This window comes from Geotrypetes seraphini, chromosome 12 (genome assembly GCF_902459505.1).
Source record: "Geotrypetes seraphini chromosome 12, aGeoSer1.1, whole genome shotgun sequence".
Classification (NCBI taxonomy): Eukaryota; Metazoa; Chordata; class Amphibia; order Gymnophiona; family Dermophiidae; genus Geotrypetes; species Geotrypetes seraphini.
The window spans coordinates 119533219-119559423 of record NC_047095.1 but is presented as its reverse complement, the minus strand read 5'-3'; the positions used below and the strand labels follow the sequence as shown (position 1 = coordinate 119559423).

General features: G+C 44.7%; 1 protein-coding gene across 1 annotated transcript; it reads left to right on the top strand.

The window, feature by feature from the left end:
- Window positions 1-7435: 7435 nt before the first annotated feature.
- On the top strand, window positions 7436-23683 carry LOC117346032. The gene is made up of 8 exons (XM_033915252.1): window positions 7436-7453; window positions 7614-7725; window positions 12538-12843; window positions 15348-15650; window positions 16261-16593; window positions 17826-18113; window positions 19542-19632; window positions 22499-23683. The coding sequence occupies exons 2-8, from the start codon at window positions 7671-7673 to the stop codon at window positions 22500-22502; spliced, it is 1380 nt and encodes a 459-aa protein (XP_033771143.1). The 5' UTR covers window positions 7436-7453; window positions 7614-7670; the 3' UTR covers window positions 22503-23683.
- The last annotated feature ends 2522 nt before the right edge of the window (window positions 23684-26205 follow it).

The following is a 26205-nucleotide window of genomic DNA, read 5'->3' as shown; positions in this document are numbered from 1 at the left end:
ATTAGATGGAAATCATGGGCTGGATTCTCATTTGGAAGGGGAATGAGAAAAGGTTCCATTAGCCCTCAGCAAATGAGAATGCCCTTAGGGAGGAATGCTGAGCAAGCCATGGGATTCCAGGGTGGGTCAGTTCCGGAACCTTCCAAATCATTCTATAAAAGCTGGTCTGCTAAGCAGAGAAGGGAAGAAAGATGGATGTTTGGAACTATCTATGACTCATACCAGCTGAAGGAGGAGAAGCCCACTGGGAGCATGTTAAAGAGGTTCTTGGAATAGAAGAGTCTGTAAAAGCAGTGAGTAAGACTTGACACGGTCGCTGGAGACACTGTGGCTTGCTGCCACTTTCCATCGCGTCATCTTCCGTTGCGGCTTGCAGCCGTTGACAGCCGCCGCGGCCATCAGCCGCTGCTGCGGCCTGCAGCTGCGGCGGCCGACATCCGCCTCAGGGGATTCTCGCGCATGTGCACTCCTACCTGCGGTGCCCTACAGCGCACGGAAAACGGGAACACGCAAGTGGGAGTGTGCATGCGCGCTTAGGGCTTTATTATATTAGATTCAGTTTTCTATATGGATCCCCAGGGGAGCTCAGAACGGTTTACATTAATTCATTCAGGTACTCAACCATTTTTCCCTGCCTGTCCCTGTGGGCTCACAATCTGTCTAATGTACCTGGGGAGATTAAGTGACTTGCCCTGGGTCACAAGGAGCAGCGTGAGATTGAACCCAAAACCTCAGGGTGCTGAGACTGTAGCTTTAACCACTACATTACTCTAGAAATCAAAATATAGTGAAAGTGAGCCAAGTATAAGACAATCAAGCCATTGTGACATCACTAAAGAGGTTGGCTCTTATTGGTGGAATGAGGCATTGTGACATCACAGTATCAGCTCTGGTTACCAGAAACTTTTCATACTATTTATTCAATTTTCTATAGTGTTTTCCCAAGGAAGAACAGAATAGTTTACATGAACTTATTCAGATACTCAAGCATTTTTCCCAGTCTGTCCCTGTGGGCTCACAATCTGTCTAATGTACCTGGGGAGATTAAGTGACTTGACCTGGGTCACAAGGAGCAGCGTGAGATTGAACCCAAAACCTCAGGGTGCTGAGACTGTAGCTTTAACCACTACATTACTCTAGAAAGCAAAATATAGGATAAGACAATCAAGCCATTGTGACATCACTAAAGAGGTTGGCTCTTATTGGTGGAATGAGGCATTGTGACATCACACTATCAGCTCTGGTTACCAGAAACTTTTCATACTATTTATTCAATTTTCTATAGTGTTTTCCCAAGGAAGAACAGAACGGTTTACATGAATTTATTCAGGTACTCTAATATTTTTCCCTATCTAAAGTACCTGGGACAATGGGGGGATTAAGTGACTTGCCCAGGGTCACAAGGAGAAGCGTAGGTTTAAACGCACAACCTCAGGGTGCTGAGGCCACATTCTCAGACATGGTGTGGTAAAAGATTGCATGGCAAACATTGACAAGGATGGCAAAACATAGTTAAAGCATTGTAAAAACATAATATGATAAAATATGGTATGGTGACGAGACATAGCATGGCAAACATAGTATTTCAAAGCAAGGCTAATATAGTATGACACGACTTGGAACTCTATGACCATTGGAGCAGCAGAGAGCATTCAGTGCGTCGGCTGGCACTAGAAACCTCTTATGCGGTTTTGTAAACGAGGGGGATAGTATGATAAATATGGCTTATAGCAGGGGTGCCCAAAAGGTCGATCATGATCGACCAGTAGATCGCGAAGGCGACGCAAATCGATCATGGAGCCCATCCCGGGCTCCGTGATAGACTCGCATTGCCTTTGCATTTTTCCTGCATCCCGACGCAGTAAACAGGATGCGGAAGCTCTGGGCCGATCAGCCTTTCTCTCCCCGACGTCAATTCTGACATCGGAGAGGAAGTTCCGGGCCAGCCAATCGCTGCCTGGCTGGCTCGGAACTTCCTCTCCGACATCAGAATTGATGTTGGTGAGAGGAAGGCTGGTTGGCCCAATGTGTCTGCATCGGGAAGCAGGGAGAGCTTGAGGCGGCGGTGGCTTTTGGACCTGTTCCCCGACAGCGGCAGCAGTGGCTTGGGGGACGGCAGGGAGAAAGAAAGAAAGTGGGCAGGCAGGGAGACAGAAAGAAAGGGGGGCAGAGAAACAGAAAGAAAGAAATGGGAGGGGGCAGGGAGAGAGGAAAAGTTGGAGGAGGGAAATGATGTCTGGAGGAGAAGAAGCATACGGGAGGCTGAAAGAAGGGAAGAAATATTGGATGCACTGTCAGAATAAGAAAGTGCAACCAGAGACTGATGAAATTACCAAACAAAGGTAGGAAAAATTATTTTATTTTCAATTTAGTGATCAAAATGTGTCCGTATTGTGACTTTTTATCTGCTGTCTATATTTTGCACTATGGCTCCCTTTTACTAAACCACAATAGTGGTTTTAACCGCAGGGAGCCTATGATCGTCGAGAGCAGCTCAGGGCATTCAGTGCAGCTCCCTGCGCTAAAAACTGTTATCGCGGTTTAGTAAAAAGGGAGGGTATATATTTATCTATTTTTGTATAGTTGTTCCTGAGGTGACATTGCATAGTCATCTGCCTTGACCTCTTTTTTTTTTAAATTTTATTGTTGGTAGATCATTTTGACTTGGTCATTTTAAAAGTAGCTCGCAAGCCGAAAAAGTGTGGGCATCCCTGGCGTATGGTATAGTAGGACAAGGATGGTGAACAGTACGACATGGTATAGTAGAACATTATTTGACAAAAACATGGCTTGGTCAGACATGTGCTAAACAAATACTTCTGTTCTGTGTTCACAGAAGAAAATCCTGGAGAAGGACCAAGATTGTCTGGCAAAGTTACACGAGAAAATGGAGTAGATTCTGCACCGTTCACGGAGGAGGGTGTTTATGAGCAACTTGAAAAACTGAAGGTGGACAAAGCGATGGGACCAGACGGGATCCATCCCAGGATACTAAGGGAGCTCAGAGAGGTTCTGGCGAGTCCTATTAAAGACTTGTTCAACAAATCTCTGGAGACGGGAGTAGAGAGTTGCGCGGGGACAGAAATCCCACCCGTCCCCACCCGTCCCCGCCAAAGTCCCACCCGTCCCCACGAGGAATCCCTCCGTCCCCACCCGTCCCCGCGAGGAATCCCCTCCGTCCCCGCCCGTCCCCGCGAGGAATCCCCTACGTCCCCGCGAGGAATCCCCTACGTCCCCGCCCGTCACTATAAACTACAGAAATAGTTATTTCATTTAATTATGCTACTGAATTAAAGGCTCTGGTAGAAACCCATTTAAAAATAAGCAAAAAGACTTTATTAATTTGGAAATATTAATTGGGAAGAATACATACTTTGTAAACGGGTTTCTACCAGAGACTCTAATGTTTATAAATTTTTATCAACACAACTAATATACTACTTTATCCTTAAGCAAAAAAAAGAATTTTTTTCCTACCTTTATTGCCTGGTTTCTGCTTTCTTCATGTTCTCATTCAATTCCTTCCATCCACTGCCTCTCTTCTCTCTGTGTCTTCCATTTGCTCTGTTACTGTGCCTCTCCCTTTCTCCCCCCTCCCAAATTGGTCTGGCACCCATCTTTTTCCCTCCGCTCCCCCCATAGTCTGGCACCTCTGTCTTCTTCCCTGCCAGCGTCTTCTTCCCATTCCCTCTTCCCCATTTCCTTTCAGTGTCCTTCTCCCCCACCATCTTTCCCATGTCCTGTCAGGCAGCATCCTTCTCCCCTCTCTGCCTTCCCCATGTCCTTTCAGCGGCCTTCTCCCCCCTCTGTCTTCCCCATGTCCTTTCAGTGGCATTCTCCACCTCTTTGTCTTCCCCAGTGCTTTCAGGGTCCTTCCCCCCCCTTTCTCCCGTTTACCCCATGTCCTTTCAGTGGCATTCTCCACCCCTTTGTCTTCCCCAGTGCTTTCAGGGTCCTTCCCCCCCCTTTCTCCCGTTTACCCCATGTCCTTTCAGTGGCATTCTCCACCCCTTTGTCTTCCCCAGTGCTTTCAGCGGCCTTCTCCCCCCTTAAGCGTCTTTTCTTCTCCACTCCACCTTTCCTCCCTCCCTGCCTCCACCTTTGTGGCGCTTTTGCACCCGACCGACAACAGAACAGGCCCGGTCGGACAAATCTCCCTGTCCTGTAGCCGCGAATCTAAATTACCTTCTTACAGCAGCTGGAGTAGTGAAGCTGCTGTAAGAGGTAATTTAGATTCGCGGCTACAGGGCAGGGAGATTTGTCGGCCGGGCCTGTTGTCGGTCGATCGGGGGATCTGACCGGCTGTGCACGTTCTCCGGGGCGGTCCGCCCCCTCCCCCTCCCCCTCCCCCTCTTTCGTACGCCATTGCCTTCTTCCTACCTGCCCTGCCGCACACAGCCGACCGGAAGTCTTCCTGATGTCAGCGCTGACGTCGGAGGAAGGGAGGGCTTTGCTTAAGCCCTCCCTCCGACGTCAGCGCTGACATCGGGAAGATTTCTGTTCGGATGTGTGCTGCGACAGGGCAGGTAAGGAGAAGGAGACTACCCTCGCGGCTCGACCAACCCCGCTGCGATCCAACCCCGCAGGAACCCCGCGACCCTCGGAGGCGTCCCCACGGGATCCCCGCGACCCTAGGGGGCGTCCCCACGGGATCCCCGTGACCCAAAGGGGGAACCCGCGGGATCCCCGCGGGTCCCGCGGGATTCCCGTCATCCCCGTTCCCGTGCAGCTCTCTAGACGGGAGTGATTCCTGGGGATTGGAGGAGAGCGGATGTGGTCCCTATTCATAAAAGTGGTCACAGGGATGAAGCAGGAAACTACAGGCCGGTGAGCCTCACTTCAGTTGTTGGAAAAATAATGGAAGTGTTGCTGAAAGAAAGGATAGTGTATTTCCTTGAATCTAATGGGTTACAGGATCCGAGGCAACATGGCTTTACAAAAGGTAAATCGTGCCAAACGAACCTGATTGAATTTTTTGATTGGGTGACCAGAGAGCTGGATCGAGGACATATGCTAGATGTAATTTACTTGGATTTCAGCAAAGCCTTTGATATAGTTCCTCATAGGAGGCTGTTGAACAAACTTGAAGGGCTGAAGTTAGGACCCAAAGTGGTGAACTGGGTCAGAAACTGGCTGTCGGACAGACGCCAGAGGGTGGTGGTTAATGGAAGTCGCTCGAAGGAAGGAAAGGTGACTAGTGGAGTCCCTCAGGGTTCGGTGCTGGGGCCAATCCTGTTCAATATGTATGTAAGTGACATTGCTGAAGGGTTAGAAGGAAAAGTGTGCCTTTTTGCAGATGATACCAAGATTTGTAACAGAGTAGACACCGAAGAGGGAGTGGAAAATATGAAAAAGGATCTGCAAAAGTTAGAGGAATGGTCTAATGCCTGGCAACTAAAATTCAATGCAAAGAAATGCAGAGTAATGCATTTGGGGATTAATAATAGGAAGGAACCGTATATGCTGGGAGGAGAGAAGCTGATATGCACGGACGGGGAGAGGGACCTTGGGGTGATAGTGTCCGAAGATCTAAAGGCGAAAAAACAGTGTGACAAGGCAGTGGCTGCTGCCAGAAGGATTCTGGGCTGTATAAAGAGAGGTGTAGTCAGTAGAAGGAAGAAGGTGTTGATGCCCCTGTACAGGTCATTGGTGAGGCCCCACTTGGAGTATTGTGTTCAGTTTTGGAGACCGTATCTGGCGAAAGACGTAAGAAGACTTGAGGCGGTCCAGAGGAGGACGACGAAAATGATAGGAGGCTTGCGCCAGAAGACGTATGAGGAGAGACTGGAAGCCCTGAATATGTATACCCTAGAGGAAAGGAGAGACAGGGGAGATATGATTCAGACGTTCAAATACTTAAAGGGTATTAACGTAGAACAAAATCTTTTCCAGAGAAAGGAAAATGGTAAAACCAGAGGACATAATTTGAGGTTGAGGGGTGGTAGATTCAGGGGCAATTTTAGGAAATTCTACTTTACGGAGAGGGTGGTGGATGCCTGGAATGCGCTCCCGAGAGAGGTGGTGGAGAGTAAAACTGTGACTTAGTTCAAAGAAGCGTGGGATGAACACAGAAGATTTAGAATCAGAAAATAATATTAAAGATTGAACTAGGCCAGTTACTGGGCAGACTTGTACGGTCTGTGTCTGTGCATGGCCGTTTGGAGGAGGATGGGCAGGGGAGGGCTTCAATGGCTGGGAGGGTGTAGATGGGCTGGAATAAGTCTTAACAGAGATTTCGGCAGTTGGAACCCAAGCACAGTACCGGATAAAGCTTTGGATTCTCGCCCAGAAATAGCTAAGAAGAAAAAAAAAAAAAAAAAATTTAAATTGAATCAGGTTGGGCAGACTGGATGGACCATTCAGGTCTTTATCTGCCGTCATCTACTATATGTTACTATGTGTTACTATGTTACATAGGACGAAGCAGATCAGCGTTATACAGGTGTTCAGTGGCACTGTCTATTGAAGTGGTGGTGCTGAAAATCCAGGAATAAAGTTAAATGGACAAGATGTCCATTTAAAGTCAAGCCTGCTATTTCTGTGGGTCCCTGTGTTAAAATAGTACAAATTGTGATAAAATAGCCCATCTTAATGATTAACATCCCTCCTAAATATAATTTTTGGCTTTTTTTTTTTTTTTTTAAACGTTTATACGGATTATACTTGCTGGTCACTATAGTGTGTATATGATTTAAAAAAAAAAAAATAAACTCTACCTCTCTGGACATTCAAATCCATTACAATTCAGTTTTCCCAAGGGAACTCCTTAAGAATTTGTGACATCTAGGCTGTTCAAAAGCATTTCAGATCCTAGCATGAGGCGATTTAATGTGAGGTGGTGTACAATTTTGATAAGACAGTCATAAGGTTGGATGTCCTGTCAGCCAAGATGTGTAAAGTGATTTTCCAAAAAATCAATCAATCTTTTGGATGTCTAGCGGTTTTGAAAATGGGCGTTTCTTCACCCCCAACTTTGGACATCTTGCGGGGAAGATCCAAAGTCAGACTCGGATGTCCTATTGAAAATGCCCGTGTCCCATTAAACCATGCCATATCTACCTAGAAGTTCAGTCATTTTCTTCTTTATAATAGCTGCTTCCAGCACTGATGCGACGCTCATTCCTAGAACCCTTTTAAAAAAACTGGTGTTATGTTGGCCACCCTCTAATCTTCAAGATGGGATGAATTTCATGATGCATGATACTTCAGTTCAAATCTTACAGTATTTCTGTAAAAAGAAAAAAAAAATAGTCCAAATTGTTCACTCAGGACTGAATCAATATCTTTGCGTCGACCTGGGTGATGTGCCAACCCTGTGCGCCCCCCTCCCTTCTCCACTCCCTTCTTCACTTTCTCCTCTCATGTGCCGGAGTTAGTCAAGGAAATTGATTACATAACTCAAATTCTTGTTTCATGACAAGTTGTTGCGTGCAAGGGAAAGAACTGTCTTCAGGTGCTGTTCTTTGCCCGTCAGGCTTACAAGTGTGAGAGGCGGTGGCAGCGATACTGGGTTTTGCTGACATCAGTCGACCACAAGTTCCCCCCCCCCCCCCCCCCCCCACACACACATTTTTGCTTTTCTCTGATTGCGAATCTTCCTCTTTTTCATTCAGTTAGTGTCCCAGGAAGAGATTCAGAGGCATCGTCCCATTCGCCTCTCCGTCCTCACCATGGAGCTGGTCCTGCTCACTCTTCTCTGTGCATTTCCCCTTGCCAGGAGCCAAGGTAAGTCCTGAACCCCTTCACCATCCTGAAACACCCCCCTCTCTTCTTTATCTGCAAAAACTCATAAGGGATTGAATCAGGTAATGGTGGAGCTTTCAGTTTCTTTTATATATTTATTTATATATATATATATATACATATATATATATTTAGAGAGAATGTGTGCCTTTGGAATACACTTCCAGAGGACCTACAGAAGACTGAGCATTATTTGAAGTTAGAAAGCAACTTAAAATTATTTTTTTTTAGTCAGGCTTTTGATTAGTCTTTTTTTTTTTAATGATATCAGCGAAGGCTTTTATTAAAGAACAGTTATGGATTATTTGCTGTCAGGCCGATAATGAACCTTTTAGATGTTTTTATATTTCGTTAGAGATATGTATGAGGTTGCTGTTGTAAGCCCACCTAGAATTTGGACAGTGCAGCATATAAACTGTTATAAGTACATGAATATTTACGAGCGGTGCAGTCAATGGACAAATGGTACCTAGGGTGAGGGTTGTTTTATGCACTCCCCTTTTCTATTTGGGTTTGTCAGAGACTGACTCAAAAAGGAAACTTGGCAATCAGGGCAGATGCCTGGCTTGAACAGAACTTGTGACTGCCCCGTGTAAGAGGAGAGCAGCCCTCATTAAAATTTACGTCGAGAAATTAGAAACGCAAGGATGTAGGCATCTGGAAGGAACCCCCCCCCCCCATCCCTTCTTTATTTACACGGATGAGGGTCACCAGACAAATGTAGCAGCATGTGGTGGCTGTAGCTTTTTAGTAGAGTTTCTTGCTACGAGTGAACATGAGTCACATCCTTTAGTGGAGATGAAATATTGTAGCCTGAAGAGATCGAGGTGGAAAAGGTGGGGTGAGATTTTTCAGCTCACGCAGGCTGTTTATACCAAGAAGCACGATGCTGGATGAAATACTGATCCTTAAGGATGTCGTGTTCACAGCAGAAATCCCCCTTTTTATCAAATTATATTACTAAACTAGGTCGGGTGTCAATCAGGTCTCTTCTAACGCAACTGATTTCCTTGAGACTTCTAATGATCCGACTTCCTCTAGAGCAGTGGTCTCAAACTCACGGCCCAGGGGCCACATGCGGCCCACCAGGTACTATTTTGAGGCCCTCGGTACGTTTATCATAATCACAAAAGTAAACTAAAACAGTTTCTTGATCTTGACGCTGAAACCGTGGATTGAAGACAAAGTTTTATTTTATTTTTCTTTCCAGCTTATGATTTATCTTTAATCTTATCTATTGTTTTGCCTTTTGTCTTTGTTTTGTTCTATTTCTATCATTTAAATTTCTCCAGAATTCAACGGCTCCCCCTTCTGCTTCTATTCCTTTCTCTCCTCTCCAAAGTATTTAGATCAATGCTGTCTTGTTAAAATGTTTATTTTATTTTTATTTTTCCTCTAACTCTACTTTCCACTTCTCTATTACCCTCCAGGTACTTTAGTTAGATTGTGAGCCTTCAGGACAGTAAGGGAATTTTTCAAGTACCTTTCTTATTTCTAATCTTAATGTATATTTTCTGTAAACCGCTTAGAACCTAACGGATGTAGCGGTATATAAGAAATAAATTACATTACATTACATTACATATGTCTATTTAGCTATAAATTACAGTATTATTATTATTAAGACTTAGCCAAAAGGAATGATTTATAAACTATAAAGAGTTTTACCTCATGCTTTTATAGTCAAAGCGGTTTCCAATTAATACAAAGTTTTAAAAAGATTTAAAAAAAAATAAAATAAAGGGAACAAATTCACAATTACCATACAGACACAAAATGATACAGATGGGCAAATGGGGAGGATACATTGCATAAAATAAATGAAAGGGGAGGTAAAAAGCAAAAGGCACAAAAGGAATCATTTATGTAAGGCCTGATGGCTGAGATTTTGAATTAAAAAATGAAGTATAAATCTCAAAAGCATCTCTGAAAAGAAATGTTTTAAGATTAGATTTAAAATGATTGAGATTCTTTTCTTGTCTCAAGGTCAGAGGTAATGTATTCCACAGTGTGGGAGCGGTCGCAGAGAAGATTGTTTTCTGCGTTGTATCATAAAACAGTTGGCATAATGGAGGGACCGCTACAAGGTAGTGTTGGGAAGAACGTAGAATTCTATGTGGATCATATGGAATTAACAGCCTATCTCTAAAGGATGGAATGTGATTAGATTGAACTTTGAAAGTAAAAAGTAGTATTTTGAAAGTAACCCTATGTGAAATGGGTAGCCAGTGGTCTGAATTAGAACATAAGAAATGCCTTCACCAAATCAGACCTTAGGTCCATCTAGTCCGGCGACCCGCACATGCGGAGGCCAATCTAGGTATTCCCTGATGAAGACCTTTTTACCCGTATCCCTCAATGTGATTTCCAAGGAGGTGTGCATCCAACTTGCACTTGAATCCCATAATGGAGGTTTCCGTCACAACCTCCTCCGAGCGTCCACCACTCGCTGTGTGAAACAGAACTTCCTGACATTTGTCCTGGGCCTGTTGCCCCTCAGTTTCAGTCCATGACCTCTTGTCCGTGTCACATTTGACAATGTGAATAACGATGTTTCTTGCTCTATTTTGTCGAATCCTTTTAGTATTTTAAAAGTCTCTATCATATCCCCTCGCAGTCTTCTCTTTTCAAGGGTGAACAATCCCAGTTTTCTGAGCCGTTCCTTGTAGCTCAGATTCTCCATACCTTTGACTAGCTTCGTGGCTCGCCTCTGCACCTTCTCCAGCAGGGTTATATCCTTCTTTAGATAGGGAGATCAGTGTTGGATACAGTACTCCAGGTGTGGTCTGACCATTGCTCTGTAAAGCGGCATTATGACGTCCGCCGATCTACTCGTGATCCCCTTCTTAATCATGCCCAACATCCTGTTGGCTTTCTTTGCCGCCGCTGCGCATTGTGCCAACGGCTTCAGGGTCCTGTCTATCAGTACCCCCAGGTCCCTTTCTTTTTCGCTCTTGCCCAAAGTCACACCTAATATTTTATATTCATGTTCCTTGTTTTTCGTGCCCAGGTGCATCACTTTGCATTTGTCTATATTAAACTTCATCTGCCACTTTTCAGCCCATTTCCCTAGCTGGTTCAAACAGGTAAAATGGTTTATTTATTTTTTCCAATGTGTTTTATTAAATTTTCAAAAAATAAACACCAAACAGCAACGTAGTGTACAACAATAAGCAGTGAGTACAAAAATTCAGCCCAGTGCCACTCCGTCCCTGACTTCCCCCCCCCCCCCAACAACAGAAATCACAAAGTACAATAGAAATATTCCAGTCCAGTGTGTCCAAGGTCAGTGGGGATCAAACATTTAGCAAATGGCTGCGAGCTCTGGGTGTCAATGGATTCCAGAATGGCTCCCAACGAGTACAATACGCTCGGCTCTCCATTGAATCCAATGAGGAATGATACAGATGTTCCGTGGATGCTAATTGTAACATCAACGTACGCCAATGTGCAAGCGTAGGAGAGTCCGAAGAGATCCAATAGTGAAGTGTCACTTTCTTCCCCAACAGGATCGCACGATCCAGTAAAATGGTTTATTAAAGTGAAGAACAATGGTACTTAAGAACAGTTTGAATGCGTTCATATTGTGACTATGCAGATAGACTACTGTAACTCTGTATTTTCCTCTACTTAATGGATGTCTTTTATTTTGGGGTCCTTGTACATAGAATACAATGGGCATGTTAGCATTTAACGTGCCTTAGTGATTTTATTCTGTATGGTAACTTTTTTTATTTTGCAATTTTATTAGGTATGGAACTTTGTAAGCCGGATAAAGACGGATTAAAAATAAATAAATAAAAATAACAATTTAGACCCTCCCCACTTTTTAGGATGGAAACCTGTCTTCTTGCAGGGTTTTTGAAGGGAGTCTCATAGATCGAAACTTTCCTAGAGGTTAACTCTTTATCATCAGCTTAAGGTCAGGAAGGACGTGTTTTTAACGGGCAGATGTTGCACACAGACAGATACATTGCAGAGTTATTTTGTAAAACGTTCTCTAGATTATGACGTGGGTGGATATATGAATATCCTCACGAAGTATGACGTATCCCTGGATTATGCAATTGGACAAGATGTCCCCATGTTGTCCAGTGCAATAGGAAATTGTTTCATGGTTGCAGCTTCTTGAAACTTTCATGGAGACATCAGCAGCTCTCACGCATTGCTTTTCATCATCCATTGTGCAGTTTTTGATACCTTGAAGATTGTAGGGCTCAGGGCATGAGCAGAGGGATCCAAAATCTGTCACCTCTAGGGCACTGGGGATAAAACCAATAGGAGGAAATATATTTTCACTCAAAGAATAGTTAACCTCTGGAACTCATTGCCAGAGGATGTGGTAACTACGGTTAACGTTTCTGGGTTTAAAAATTGTTGGGACAAGTTCCTGGAGGAAAAGTTCATAGTCTACTATTGAGACTGCTTGCCCTGGGATCAGTAGCATGGGATCTTGCTATTCTTTGAGGATTCCGCATGGAATGTTGCTATTTGGGGTTCCAGAGTCTTGATTACTCTTTGAGATTCTGGAATGCTGCTACTCTTTGGGTTTCTGCCAGGTACTTATGACCTGGATTGGCCACTATGGAACCAGGATATTGGTCTGACCCAGTATGGCTATTCTTATAGGAGGGTTCAGGGGATGGATACGGGGATACAAAGTCTGACACCTCCTAACTGGAGGATTCAGGGAGACTGGAAGAGTTAGACAATGGGCAAGGGGATAAATTCAGTGTTTGAGCCTTGTACATTGGTAGAAAACAGTAGGGTAATACGATTTATTTTTTCTTCCAGATGATGTAATATATTCTACCCTACGACAGTCCATCCTTTTTACCTGTGACAACCAAGCATCAGCGCCCATCCTATGGGGCTTTTCCCGGCCAGGATTTGAGCCACCTGCACTTGTGCCCTCGAGTCCCGAGAGCTTGCTTGCTACATCCCTTTCCGACAAACGCAACAGAGTGGAAGTTCTCTCCAACAATGCTCTCCAGCTGCACGATCTGCAACCGCAGGACGCTGGGATCTACACCTGTGTCCAGCACAACTCCCCTGCTGACCAGCCCGTGCTGAAGCAAGTGACTCTGATACTACTAACAGGTGAGTCTGGTCAGGGTTTTGGCTAGCGCACAACCATTGTGAAGAAATAACCCCATGGTCAACCAAGTTCACAATGCTATAACAATTTTACTTATAAAAAATATTTGTAGTCTTGTCAGACCTCAGAAGTGACTCGTTTCACATGGGGACCCAATCCTCATGATTCACTTTGCATCATCATCTGTCTTTATTATATATTTTGAACATCAATTTCAATATGTTCACGCACATTTATAACCAGATATAAGGATTGCTTAACTTAAAAAAAAAAGATAGGATCCACATGTTGACATTGGCTATGATTCACAAAACAAAACACCTTTAAAGATCTTTCATGAAAACAAATTGTATTTAAATAATTTTGACAAAATAAATCGCCTACCTAGGACCCAAAATGCACTTCCTTAGTATTCATTTAAAATGGCACCTTTTAAAATCACATGATATGCCTCAACCAATGCAGATGCCCATTTCAAAACGAGGAAGACCAATCAGCTTCCAAGTTTAACCTCACTGGGGCCTTTTTATTGGAAAGACGGCTCTGGATAGTGGTGAAAGGGGACAGTTCCAGAAGTAATCAAAGGAAATGTTTCCTTACAGAAAGGGTAGTGGAAGCATGGAACAGTTTCCCTGTGGATTGTGAGCCCACTGGGACAGACAGGGAAAAATATTTGAGAACTTGAATATATTCTGAGCTGCCTTGGGAGAACACTATAGAAAATTGAATAAATTTTGCTACATTTTGATTTCTAGAGTGGCCCAGTGGTTAAAGCTACAGCCTCAGCACCCTGAGATTGTGGGTTCAAAGAGATTGTGTTTGATAGACAGATTGTGAGCCCAAAGGGACAGACAGGGAAAAATGCTTGAGTACCTGGATGAATTAATATAAACCACTCTGAGCTCCCCCTGGGAGAACCATTGAGAAAACTGAACAAATAAATAAATTCACAAAAGCATGGGACAAGCACAGAGAATCTCTGAGGGAGATGGAGGGAGTGTAGAAACCGAGCAGTTGGTGTGGAAGGGCAGCATAGATAGGCTGTACAGTCTTTTTCTGGCATCATTTTCTCTGTTTCTGAGTTTGAATCTGCAGCGCGCCACCTTTTTTGCAATCATCTCTGACTGCGTCGCCACCTCATAGAAACATAGAAGATGACGGCAGAAAAGGGCTACAGCCCATCAAGTCTGCCCACTCTGCTTACCCACCCCCTGTCTATGCCCTAATGACCCAATTTCCTTATCTTGACCCTCGTAGGGATCCCACATGGGTATCCCATTTCTTCTTAAAGTCTGGCACGCTGTCTGCCTCGATCACCTGCACTGGAAGCTTGTTCCAATGATCAACACTCTCTCCTCCTCTCCCTATTGGCTAAGGCTCTTAACATTTGCATCTCCTCTTCCTATAGGCTAAGGCTCTTTACACCTGCATTGTGATGTCATAGAACTTTCTGATTATAGAAACATGATGGCAGATAAAGGCCAAATGACCCATCATAGAAACATAGAAGATGACGGCAGAAAAGGGCTACAGCCCATCAAGTCTGCCCACTCTGCTTACCCACCTCCCTGTCTAAGCCCTAATGACCCAATTTCCTTATCTTGACCCTCGTAGGGATCCCACATGGGTATCCCATTTATTCTTAAAGTCTGGCACGCTGTCTGCCTCGATCACCTGCACTGGAAGCTTGTTCCAATGATCAACACTCTCTCCTCCTCTCCCTATTGGCTAAGGCTCTTAACATTTACATCTCCTCTTCCTATAGGCTAAGGCTCTTTACACCTGCATTGTGATGTCATAGAACTTTCTGATTATAGAAACATAGAAACATGATGGCAGATAAAGGCCAAATGACCCATCATAGAAACATAGAAGATGACGGCAGAAAAGGGCTACAGCCCATCAAGTCTGCCCACTCTGCTTACCCACCCCCTGTCTATGCCCTAATGACCCAATTTCCTTATCTTGACCCTCGTAGGGATCCCACATGGGTATCCCATTTATTCTTAAAGTCTGGCACGGTGTCTGCCTCGATCACCTGCACTGGAAGCTTGTTCCAATGATCAACCACTCTCTCTGTGAAGAAATACTTTCTGGTGTCGCCATGAAATTTTCCGCCCCTGAGTTTGAGCGGGTGCCCTCTTGTGGCCGAGGTCCCTTGAGAAAGAAAATATCATCTTCCACTTCGACACGTCCTGTGAGGTACTTAAATGTTTCGATCATGTCTCCCCTCTCCCTACGTTCCTCGAGAGTGTAGAGCTGCAATTTGTTCAGTCTCTCTTCATACCTCATTCCATTATTCCCGCTGTCCTCACCCTTTCCTCATCAACAAGCTGCCACTCTCCCGCTGAACTTTCTGCTCACAGCTAAAATGTCCTATCTTCAGTTTAAGATCATGGCAAACCCCTCTGGTGTGTTTTCCTAATCTGTGCACTTCACTTGGCTCCGCTGGAGTCTGCTCTGGTTTTCTAAAACGTCGTCTCTTGTTTGACCTTTTTTTTTCCAGTCCAAATGTCCCCCCGAGGCCCTGTTGGAGAGGACAGTGAGATTTTCATGCGCTGCTCCATGACCTGTGACCTGGACGAGAGGCAGTGCAGCCGGAACCCTCAGGGGGCCGAGGTGAGCTGGACCGATAGCTCCGGGCAGCTGATCGGCAACCAGACCGGACGGTACAGCATCCAGTCCCGAGGAACCTTCTCCAACTTGAAGGTCACCGTGCAGCAATCGGACCACAGAAGGAAGTGGAAGTGCGGACTCTCTGTAAACACGGAAACCAAAGCTGTGCAGGAAGTGGTGATCCCAGTGAGAGGTAGCCATCTGCTTTTGGGGAGGGTCAGATGTTTTACAAAATTAATAACATTTCTTTAAACGCTGGCCACCAGTTGCCATATGAGACCTAAATATCGTGGGCACTGGATACCCTGCCCTCTAATTCTTTGAACATTTTGGACAAAATTGCACGTGCAGGGATACAAAATATTGCCAGTTACATAAATTAGGCGCTAATTGGCTTTAAGTACCATGATGGGTCTTAGTTGGAGATACATGGCGCCAGTGTAGTAAGGGCGGGAGGGCAGCCCCCCCCCCTCAGGCGCCATCTTTGTGAGAGCACCAGCAACTCTCTGCCCCCTCCCCCATGCCATACTCATGCCCTCCTATCCCTACCCCATATACTTCTTCAATATCACCAGTGCCCTGATTCCGCCCCAGCCCACCCCAGCAGTAACTGGAGGATACCACGGTGGTCAGAGCGGATATTGAACAGCACTATCCAGTTAAGCGCTTGCTGAAAATGTGCTCCTGCGTCAGGCCAGAGCCTCTCCTGCCTGGTTAAATCACTTAGAATGTCGACCCGTTTTTGTGGTTTTATGTATTTATTTATTTTTAATAACTCAGCAGATTTCTCGTTACTCTTGCAGGGTCACTTCTGATGCTCTTTGTCGCCGAAGGCCTCCCGCTGCAGCTTCCCTGTGTGGACCCCTCACTCCTGAAGGAGGGGGAGAGGTTGGAATGGGGATACAGACGGATTGGAGATTCCGAGTCCCACCCGATCTCTGTCGTGCCCGCCTCTGGGCCTCCTAGCTGTTCCCGATGCGGGGCGGACCTGATTCTGCTGCCCAACTCGACGTTGCTCCTGTCCAGTGTGAAGGCGGCGGATGCAGGGAGCTTCCACTGTTTGGAATTCAACGCCTCGGGCTCGTCCAGCCTTGTGCAGAGCTTCCGACTTGGAGTCCTGTCTGTTGTGGAAGAAGGTGAATTCTGTTCCCTGTGTTCTTCAAAGGAAAAGTTGCTGGAAGCCGTCAGGGACTGGTCATATCCTAGTTTTCTGTGGAATGGGGCGGGGCCATATGTCTGGGTTTTATTTTAACAAAGTCTGGTAACCTTACTTATAGTTCCAGTTTTTCTTAGAAAATTTGGAACTGAAAGTCTGTAAATGCTCAGCCTGTCCCAGGTGACCCTGCTCATTTAAGGCTTTCCATTCAGTCAGAACCAAGGGTGGGATCCTGGTGCCATAAGCCTTCATTTGCAAATACCCAGAAATGTTCCCTCCATTTATCCCCCTCCCCCCCCCCCCTTATTTTAATCCTGTCATTGTAGCAACAATTCTGGCCTGTGGAATGATGCATCTGGACTCCAGCAGGTTGAGAGAATCGGAAGACTTGGCCCAGAGATTAAACTGGGGACCTGATTGTAAAAAAACGCTTAGAAAACCTTGATAGGCGGTATATAAAATCCTAATAAACTTAAACTTAAATAAACTTAAACCTACCAAACCAGCCTGAGATGTCACTTATCATCATAGTCAACATGGATCAATCAGAAGTAGATTAATAATGACAATCAGCTTGTGTTTCTAATCAGGGTTTTGGGAGGGGAACAGAGCAGATGCCTTTCTCTGACATTGACCGAGGTTGAGCAAAAGACATCAACCCCCTCTCCCCCCTCCAATCTTCCCCTCTCCAGCATTGTCAGTAATCAATGGCCATTGGGTCTAATCCCCAGCTTTGTCATTGTGACCTCAGGCTGTACCTATCTGTGCCTCAGTTCTAAGCCCCGGCTCTGTCACTAATTCCAGGTGTGTACTGAGGGCATATTGCTTTTTCTCCCTGTGCCTCGGTGCTAATCCCCGGCTTTGCTCACTCTGCTGTGACTTCAGAGTGAGTCACTGTATTTATTTGGGCCTCAGTTCTAATGTCCGGCCCTGTCATTGATTCTCTGTGTAACCTCCAGGTGAGTCCCTTTCTCCTTCTGTGCTTCAGTTCATCCAAATGCTGTTTTTATATGACTTGTTGTAATATTCATGGTATGATGATATTTTAATTATTGATCGCTTTTGTATGTTACTGTAGATTTTACGGCATCTTTGGGTGTAAATCGCCTTGAACCTTTTTGGTATAGTGTGATTAATAAGTTGTGTATTAGATTATAATTTTTTCCCAATACAGTGATCTGTTGTTAAAAGCATTCTCGTTTTCATTCCCAGTGGTCACCAACACCTCCGATGTCCTGCAAAACAGCTCCGGCATCATCCTGACTTGCTCTGTACGGTACAATCTGAACCTCAACAATGTTTCTTTGGCCTGGTTTGACAACCAAGGCAAGCCTTTGACCCCAGGAACCGAAGAACGTGTCCAGGTCACCCAAACCAGCACCGGCTTGCAGCTGGTCATTCAAGTTCTCCAGGTCACAGATTTCATAGGGGCCTGGAGATGCAGCCTGTCCGCAGAAGGCAAGGAACAGACATCTTTCCAGTACCACATCAGGACCAAAGGTCAGCAGATCTCTTTGGTAACAGCAATCCCAAAACCGTGCCTTTCTCTGACCCCAGTTCTGTGTTTTCCTCCAATAGTCCTCCTGTTGATCTGTGAGAAAAAAAAATGGAACTACAGGTCCCAGCATGCAATGATGCAAAACTAGGCTTGGCTCAGCATATGCATGGAGATCTGGAGTTCAGTTCAGTCAGGCATCAGCCAAACTGATGCAAAGTCAGGACTAAATTTAGAGCTACCAAGTCACCCTCTCCGAGGAGGGAGATTTTAGGCCAGTTATGGATTTCTTCCAACCTCATTCTGATTGCATTATGGGACCTGCAACACTGATATCACTCAAGAACTACAAATTTCACACTGCATTGGGATGTAAGAAGTGGCGGAGGGAGGAAGGGAGGCGCCCTGCCACTCAAGCACCCCCACCCTGTGTACCGCTTGAAACGTTTGCCGGTGTGAGCATCATTTTCCATCTCCTGCTTGCGCCAGCCTTGGCTCTCTTCTGATGTCACTTCCTGGTCTCGTGACTAGGAAGTGACATCAGAAGGAAGCCGAGGTCGACACGAGCAAGAATTATGCGGGGTGGGGGGGGAGGTGCTGGTGCCCCAGCCAAGAATAGGGTTACCAGACATCCGGTACATGTCCTCCTTTTAAGGACATGTCCAAGGGTCTGGGTGGCTTTTCAAAACCCAGCACTTTGACTGGGTTTTGAAAAGAAATCACATCAGGAGGGGCATGTGCGGATGCAATATGATGATGTCACGTGCACAGGCAACATGGGGAGGAGCTGAGGGCAGAGCTGGGGCGTAACAGGGCGGGGATGGGTGGAGCTGGGCGGGCCTGGGGGGGGGGCGAGTCTAGGGGGTCCGGATTTTACTGAAGTAAAATGTGATAACCCTAGCCAAGAAGGCGCCTGAGGCCACTGGATGTAATTTAAAACTAGAACTGGCCAAAAGGTCTCCCTGCTGGAGTTGGGTAAAATGACAGATCTATAAATTAAACACTGCCAACGCAAATGTTTTCAAGCTTTTATTTCGATTTGGCTGTATTTTACATTTTAAAACCACACGCAGGGGAGGGAAGTTTCGTGGAGAAGCCAGGAAGTACTTCTTCACGGAAAGAGTGATTGAGCATTGGAACAAGCTTCCAGTGCAGGTGATCGAGGCCCGCAGCATCCCAGACTTCAAGAATAAATGGGATACCTATGTGGGATCCCTACGAGGGTCATGCCAAGGAATAGGGTCACTAGGGTATAGACTTGAAAGAGCGGGTCAGTAGAGTGGTAGTATAATTATAATTATACTTAAGGGGGTCAGTAGACTTAAGGGTGGGTCAATAGTGTGGGCAGACTTGATGGGCTGTAGCCCTTATCTGCCCACATCTTTCTATGATGTCCAACTTACTGAGGGCTGTCTTCTTCCATCTATTTCCAGATGCTCAGACTAGCGAAGCACAGGGTCTCCGATCAGCCGTCCCAACTTTGATTCTCATCCTCCTCTCTGTTCAGGGCTTCTTTCACTCATGGTGAGTATTCAAAATGATCATAGTGCTGTCTCATATTGTACCGAGTTTTTGTATTCAGGAGTTACTACCTAACGTTTGTTTGTTTTTTTAATGGAGACCTGGGTTTCAGTCTCAGCTCAGGTCTTTTCTCACATCAACAAGCACTGTGGGGTAAAGATCTAGAACAATTACTCGTGCCTACTATCTATAGGGAATTCAGGAAACATCTAAAAACACATCTGTTCCTGAAATACTTAGGAAACCAACCTATACAATCTTAGTCCTCAACAAACGATTTCTAGAACTGTCGATCACCAAGTTTATACTTTGTTGATTCCACTCAATCTGTAACAATCATTATAAACCGCATAGAACTTCACGGTCCTGCGGAATATAAAAAAATTGTTATTATTATTATTTTTGGTCCCTGGATCATCCAGACCTGGGGAGGAGATTCAGAAATCACACAATAGTGACACCTCCTAGTGGCTGGATATAGGACCCATGGTTGCAGGGTTCCGGAAGGATCACAACAAACCTTGTTCTTGGCTCTTAGCTAGGGTTGCCAATTGTTCTTTTAGTTGTAATTTGAATTTCCCTAAAGACTACAAGTCCCTGCATGCAGTGTGGCAGCCTGGGACTGGATCAACCCTGTGAGGTGAATCTGGATCCGATTGGCAACCTCACGTCTCACTGAGGGCTACCATTGCCACGATTGAGATAGATGAGTTGGGAAGGGATATAAAATTAGGGGAAACATCCCCGTCACGATGTAGAGGAGACTACGCCAGATCAAAATATATAAGCTGGTAAAATAAGCACAGAGTCATGCTTGAGGCATTTGGTGGCCATCTTTGATCTGGGCAAAAAGACATGCAGTAGGAACTGTGATTATCAAGAGTAAAAGAAAAAAAAATCTTCTAATATATCAACCAGTTAATTCTGCCAAGAACATGCAGGACCCATCTGAACAATTTATTTATTTATTTTTTCTTTCTTTCTTAAGACCTTATTGATATAGCTTGGTCTTTGGCTCCTATCTGGAAACCGGCACTGAACATCCAGGTGTAGTCCTGTTTGCCCACTTAGTTATCCAGCGCCATCACTGAACATCAGAGGTGCCGTAATGCCTTCCATAAAAGAACATAAGAATTGCCATACTGGGACAGACCAAAGCCCAGTATTCTGTTTCCAACAGTGGCCAACCCAGGTCCCAAGTACCTGGCAAAAAATCCAAAGAGTAGCAATATTCCAGAGCTGAGATTGTGATGTCATAATGCTTCATTCCACCAATAAGAGCCAACCTCATCAGTGATATCACAATGGCTTAATTGTCCTATACTTGGCTCACATAAGAACATAAGAGTTGTCATGCCGAAGGTCCATCAAGCCCAGTATCATGTTTCTAACAGTGGCCAACCCAGGTACCAAATACTCGACAAGATCCCAAAGAGTAAAATAGATTTTATGCTGCTTATCTTAGGAATAAGCAGTGGATTACCCCAAGCCATCTCAATAATGGTCTAAGGACTTCTCTTTTAGGAAATTATCCAAACCTTTTTTTAAACCCTGCAAAGCTCACTGATTTTACCACATTCTCAGGATCGTGCAGTGGTGGCCTGCCTGGTTATTTGGTGGCACTAACTAAATACATGCTGCCGCCTATCCAGCTTAGGCCTAGTTAATGCGATTTAACAAGATAGGAACCTTTCCATTAGTTAAATCATTTTGAATATCGACCCTTCAGGATTAGCAGATGGTCCACATTATAAAAGACGCCCTGGTTTTTGTTTTCATTGTTGTAACATAACATAGTAAATGACGGTTGTAATTCTTATTTCCCTTATGAGAAGTAGTAGGGTTACCAGATGTTTGGAAAAACTCGGACATGTCCTCTTTTTAGAGGACTGTTCCGGTTCCCCAGGGGGATTTCCGGGTTTCGGAAGGCCCTGAGCTCAGAGCTGCACCTGGAGGGCCTCCGAGTAGGCGAGGATGCAACGTAATGCCATCACATCGCTTCCACGAACGCTCGGAGGCCTTCCAGGCATGGCCCCAAGCTCAGGGAAGACGAGATGAAGTTCATGTGGGAGTGGCGCTGGGGGGCAGAACAGGGTGGAGTGGGTGGGGCTGGGGGCAGAATGAGCAGAGTGGGGTTAGGGGTGATGTGCAGAATGAGGCAGGGCCACATGTCCTCTTTTTTTTTTTTTTTGCCAATGAAATCTGGCAACCCTAAGAAGTAGGACTGCAAGACCCAGACCTGTACCTGTCAGGTCATTCCTGTGGCTCAGACAAGGCCTCCCACTTTTCATTCATCTTCTAAGTTTTCCACACTCCTTCTAACTAGCCCAGGAATGTGTAAAGTGTTCTTAACAGCACTCATTCGAAAGTTGTCTCCTTCTCACACTCTTTCGGCCCTATTTCTCATGCTTCAGCACAATTGCACTGATTCTGGTCACTGCTTTCATGAGGGAAGCCTTATAGAGAAGTAAACTAAGGAACCTGAGCACACCTTCCTGCCTACTGCTTCCCCTTGCACTGTTTCTTTTCCCTTTACTGCAAGTACCAATGTACATACTTTTCACTGCTGGGCGGAAGACCATTTTTCAGCTCAAAAAATTCACCCAAATCGCTCCCCACATTGTCTGTATTTTTTCAGAGGCTCCGAAGAAAAGCCAATATCATTTAATGTTGCCTTGATTTATTTGCAAAGCAATAGTACAATTAAATCATTCTCTGGTCTTTAGTTTTAGTCCCTTGGCATGGTAAATCTCACTTTTTGGGTTAGTTCGCCCTTGGCGTCTCTGTAACCGTGGACTTGAAATCTCTGCAGCAAATATATTCAGCAGTATTTTAAACATCTGAATCTCATAATTTGTTTTCTTTTCAGGTAAAAAAGATCAGGAAAGTGACCTTGTAGCCTACAGGGAGGGCCAGGGCCTTCTCCAGCCTTCTGAAAGCCACAGTAACACCTATCATGGCAATAAACTGCCAAGAGGAAAAAATGGACATGGAATTAAGGCCTCCCAGGGAATTTATCTAGTCGTACCTAACTCTATATATTTTATCAATTATATTTAAATCCTCATGGTAGACCTTCACTGAAAGAAAAAAATTCAAGGCCCCACAGTTCAAGATGGCTTACTCTGCAATCAAGGCTTTGAGACTCAACTGATCTGAGATCCAAATGACTCAGGAGGGTTTCCTCACTGTTGCTGTGGGCGGCCATTTTGTGCCTGCCTCATCCTACCCTCCCATTTTAGGATGTAGGAAGAGGAAATGACATCACTGACTTTCTGTTGCTGCTACTCCCAGCCAAGCCCTCTTCAAACTTACAATGCATCTTGTACAACAAATGTCAAACTTGCTGCCCATTCAGACAGGGTCTATGTCCCTGACTACATATCTTATGTTCTCAACCTGGAAGAATTCTGCAGTGTCATAAACAGACATACTGTATATAGAAAAGGTTATAAAAGAACACAAATCAGCCTGTTTTCTTCAGCACTTAGTCCCATGGTAGTCCAGAGAATGTAGGGCTACCATGGATTCTTTCTCCGCCTTGGCAGCACCTCCCCACTCCTCCTGCTCAGTTGTTTAGCTAATGAGAATTCACATCCCAAAATGCACAGGGAAAGGGATCATGGCCCCAGACTAGCAGAATCAGAAGTTTGCTTGTACCAACAGCCATCTTAAAGTGAAGCCTCTAAAACTATATTTAAATGGTTCACATTAAGTCCAGTTTGCTGGGGCAAAAGGGCGAGTGAAAGAATCTACCGAGCCAGGGCTGGTATTAGAGTTCTGAGACTTTAACTGCATATAGTTATTTATAATTTTCTAAATGTATTTTAAGTGGAAAAATACCTTGAATTGTTTATTGAACTCAGGGAAATATGTACATTGTGCTCTCGGGCACCATGGTCAACAAGGAGCAAACTCTCTTCACTGAAAAGCAAGATGTTTACATTAGGAGCGACAGTCGGCAGACAAACCATGCTTCGTAACAAATGCTCATGTTGGTTGAATTTATGTTTATTGAACTTGATGTACCCCTAATGGCATCGTTAAATTAAATCAAATCAACTAAAATTGAATGCCAGCACTGAACAGAATAAAAAGAATGCCGTCATCAAACAGGAAAGATGAGAAAAGTCAACCAACATGGGCAGAATGCCATTGGTTCAAAGGGGCTGTGATGTCACAAAGAATTGCACCCTGTGATGTCACAAAGGATCTGCGCACTGCTCAAATCAGACACACATGAATGTAAATTTCAAAGATGCAAAATATTATGTTTAATCTGAAACAGGGCAAGGGGCTGCTAATGCCAGAGTATGTGAGGTGCTTGATCTGTACCCTGGGTCAAAATGGCAAGATTTCTCTGTAAAAAAAAATACAGAGTGGCTTAAGAACATAAGAAGTTGCCTCCGCTGAGGCAGACCCTAGGTCCATCCTGCTCAGCGGTCCGCTCCCGCGGCGGCCCATCAGGCCCATTGCCTGAGCAATGGTCTATACCTATCTATACCCCTCAATCCCTTTTTCTTCTAGGAATCTATCCAAACCCTCTTTGAAACCATTTAATGTTTTCTTGTCTACAACAGCCTCTGGAAGCGCGTTCCATGTATCCACCACCCTCTGAGTGAAAAAGAACTTCCTAGCGTTTGTTCTAAACCTGTCCCCTTTCAATTTCTCCGAGTGCCCCCTTGTACTTGTGGCGCCCCTTAATTTGAAAAATCTGCCCCTGTCTATTTTTTCTATGCCCTTCAGGAACTTGAAGGTTTCTATCATGTCTCCTCTAAGTCTTCGCTTCTCCAGGGAGAAAAGTCCCAACTGCTTCAATCTTTCGGTATATGGGAGATTTTCCATTCCCTTTATCAGTCTAGTTGCTCTTCTTTGTACTCCCTCAAGTACCGCCATGTCTTTCTTGAGGTACGGTGACCAGTACTGGACGCAGTACTCCAGATGCGGCCGCACCATTGCACGATACAGCAGCATGATGACTTCTTTCGTCCTGGTTGTAATACCCTTCTTAATGATACCCAACATTCTGTTCGCTTTCCTTGAGGCCGTGGCGCATTGCGCCGATGCCTTCAGTGTTGCATCTACCATCACTCCCAGGTCTCTCTCCAGGTTGCTGACCCCTAGTGGTGTTCCCCCCATTTTGTATGTGAACATCGGGTTCTTTTTCTCCCTCATTCCCTGGGAATTATTTATTTTGAAGGCTGCCGTTTAAATGATGTTCCTTCACTCCAAAAGGAACCAAAAAGCTCCAAGAAAACTGCCAGAGAAACTTAACAAGATACCATAAAAGAGACTATTGATTGACTTTACCCGTGTGTGTTGCTTTGTGCTTTAATTTTTGCACTTTTTTTGCACTGATTGATTTATTCACACACTTTGGAAAAGCCCTATGATGGTGTGGGGGCAGGGACTGGTGGTCCTTGCTTCATGATTTGAGCGCAAGAGCATTGCTCCTTTCGCTGTCTTATCACACTGAGGGCATTTCCTATCAAATCTTATTATATTCCATTTGTGATTCTCTTAACTCCTGTTTGGAGTTTATTGTAGTGTATTGTGGGTATTTAGTCAATCGACAATCTCTTCGAGAACCAATTGATCTTTTCTGCCTCCTTTTATGGTACCTTCACTCCAAAGGCATTTTCACACATAAGCCCCTATTTGACGCCTGGAAATGGCATTTTGGGTAACCGTGCAGCGAATTACGGGTGTAGGGTCAGATTCTATATATGGAGTAAATTAAAAAAATAAAATAAAATCAGCTCCGATTAGCACAGTGCTTACTGCGATCGATCAAAAGCGACCGTTATATATATAGAATCACGCTTAGATGATATACGTAGCATAATATTTAGGTACATCCATTAAGGCCAAGGAAAACCAGGCCTAAATGTTGTGTACGGATCAGGCGTATTCTATAACATTGAGAGAAGACTTTCTAGGGGGGGCAGGGATTCCATTTGCACACGTGGTTTTCTATTTCAAAAATATGCGCATAATTTTATCGCCCAGAAAATACCTGCACACCCGCAGGGTGGGAATTTTTCCTTTTAAAAATAAAAAAAATGGTGTAAACTCAATGAGTCAGATGCAGATGTAGACTTTATATCACATGTACGCTGTTCGAGAGTTGTCCCCTCCTTGTATTGGTGGCCTGGGTTCAGTGATTAGGGTCTGGGCGCAAGATCCTCTGCCCAGCTGATGACTCCTTCAATAAGAGACAAAGAAGGTAATGAGATGTGAAATTTATTTATGCACTGGGAAGAGAAATGTTTATCTTTAGCCCTGGTGATGTTTTCTGTAAACCGCAGAGAACCGAAAGGCTTTTGCGGTATTTAAATTAAAAATTATGTTATCTTATGTTCCATATACAACTTGATATTTACTAATAAAAGTTACAAAACTACATTTATCCCTGTGGTGGTTTATCAGCGTTCAGAACACTTCTGAAGGGTCCCTTCCCCTCCCACATTCCAGGATCCTGCCCTAACTTGAGCCAGCACCGGCTGCGCTGTGTCTGCATGCCTCTTGGCTTCATATATTTGAAACACATCCTGCTCCTCTCTGAGGCTTCAGCTT

What these genes read in the sequence shown, in the direction of transcription:
- LOC117346032 (XM_033915252.1), top strand. Translation starts at nt 7,671, where the DNA reads ATGGAGCTGGTCCTGCTCACTCTTCTCTGTGCATTTCCCCTTGCCAGG. An exon ending in TCCCCTTGCCAGGAGCCAAG is followed by an intron (nt 7,726 to 12,537) that starts GTAAGTCCTGAA and finishes TTTTTCTTCCAG; the next exon opens with ATGATGTAATATATTCTACC. An exon ending in AGTGGTGATCCCAGTGAGAG is followed by an intron (nt 15,651 to 16,260) that starts GTAGCCATCTGC and finishes TTACTCTTGCAG; the next exon opens with GGTCACTTCTGATGCTCTTT.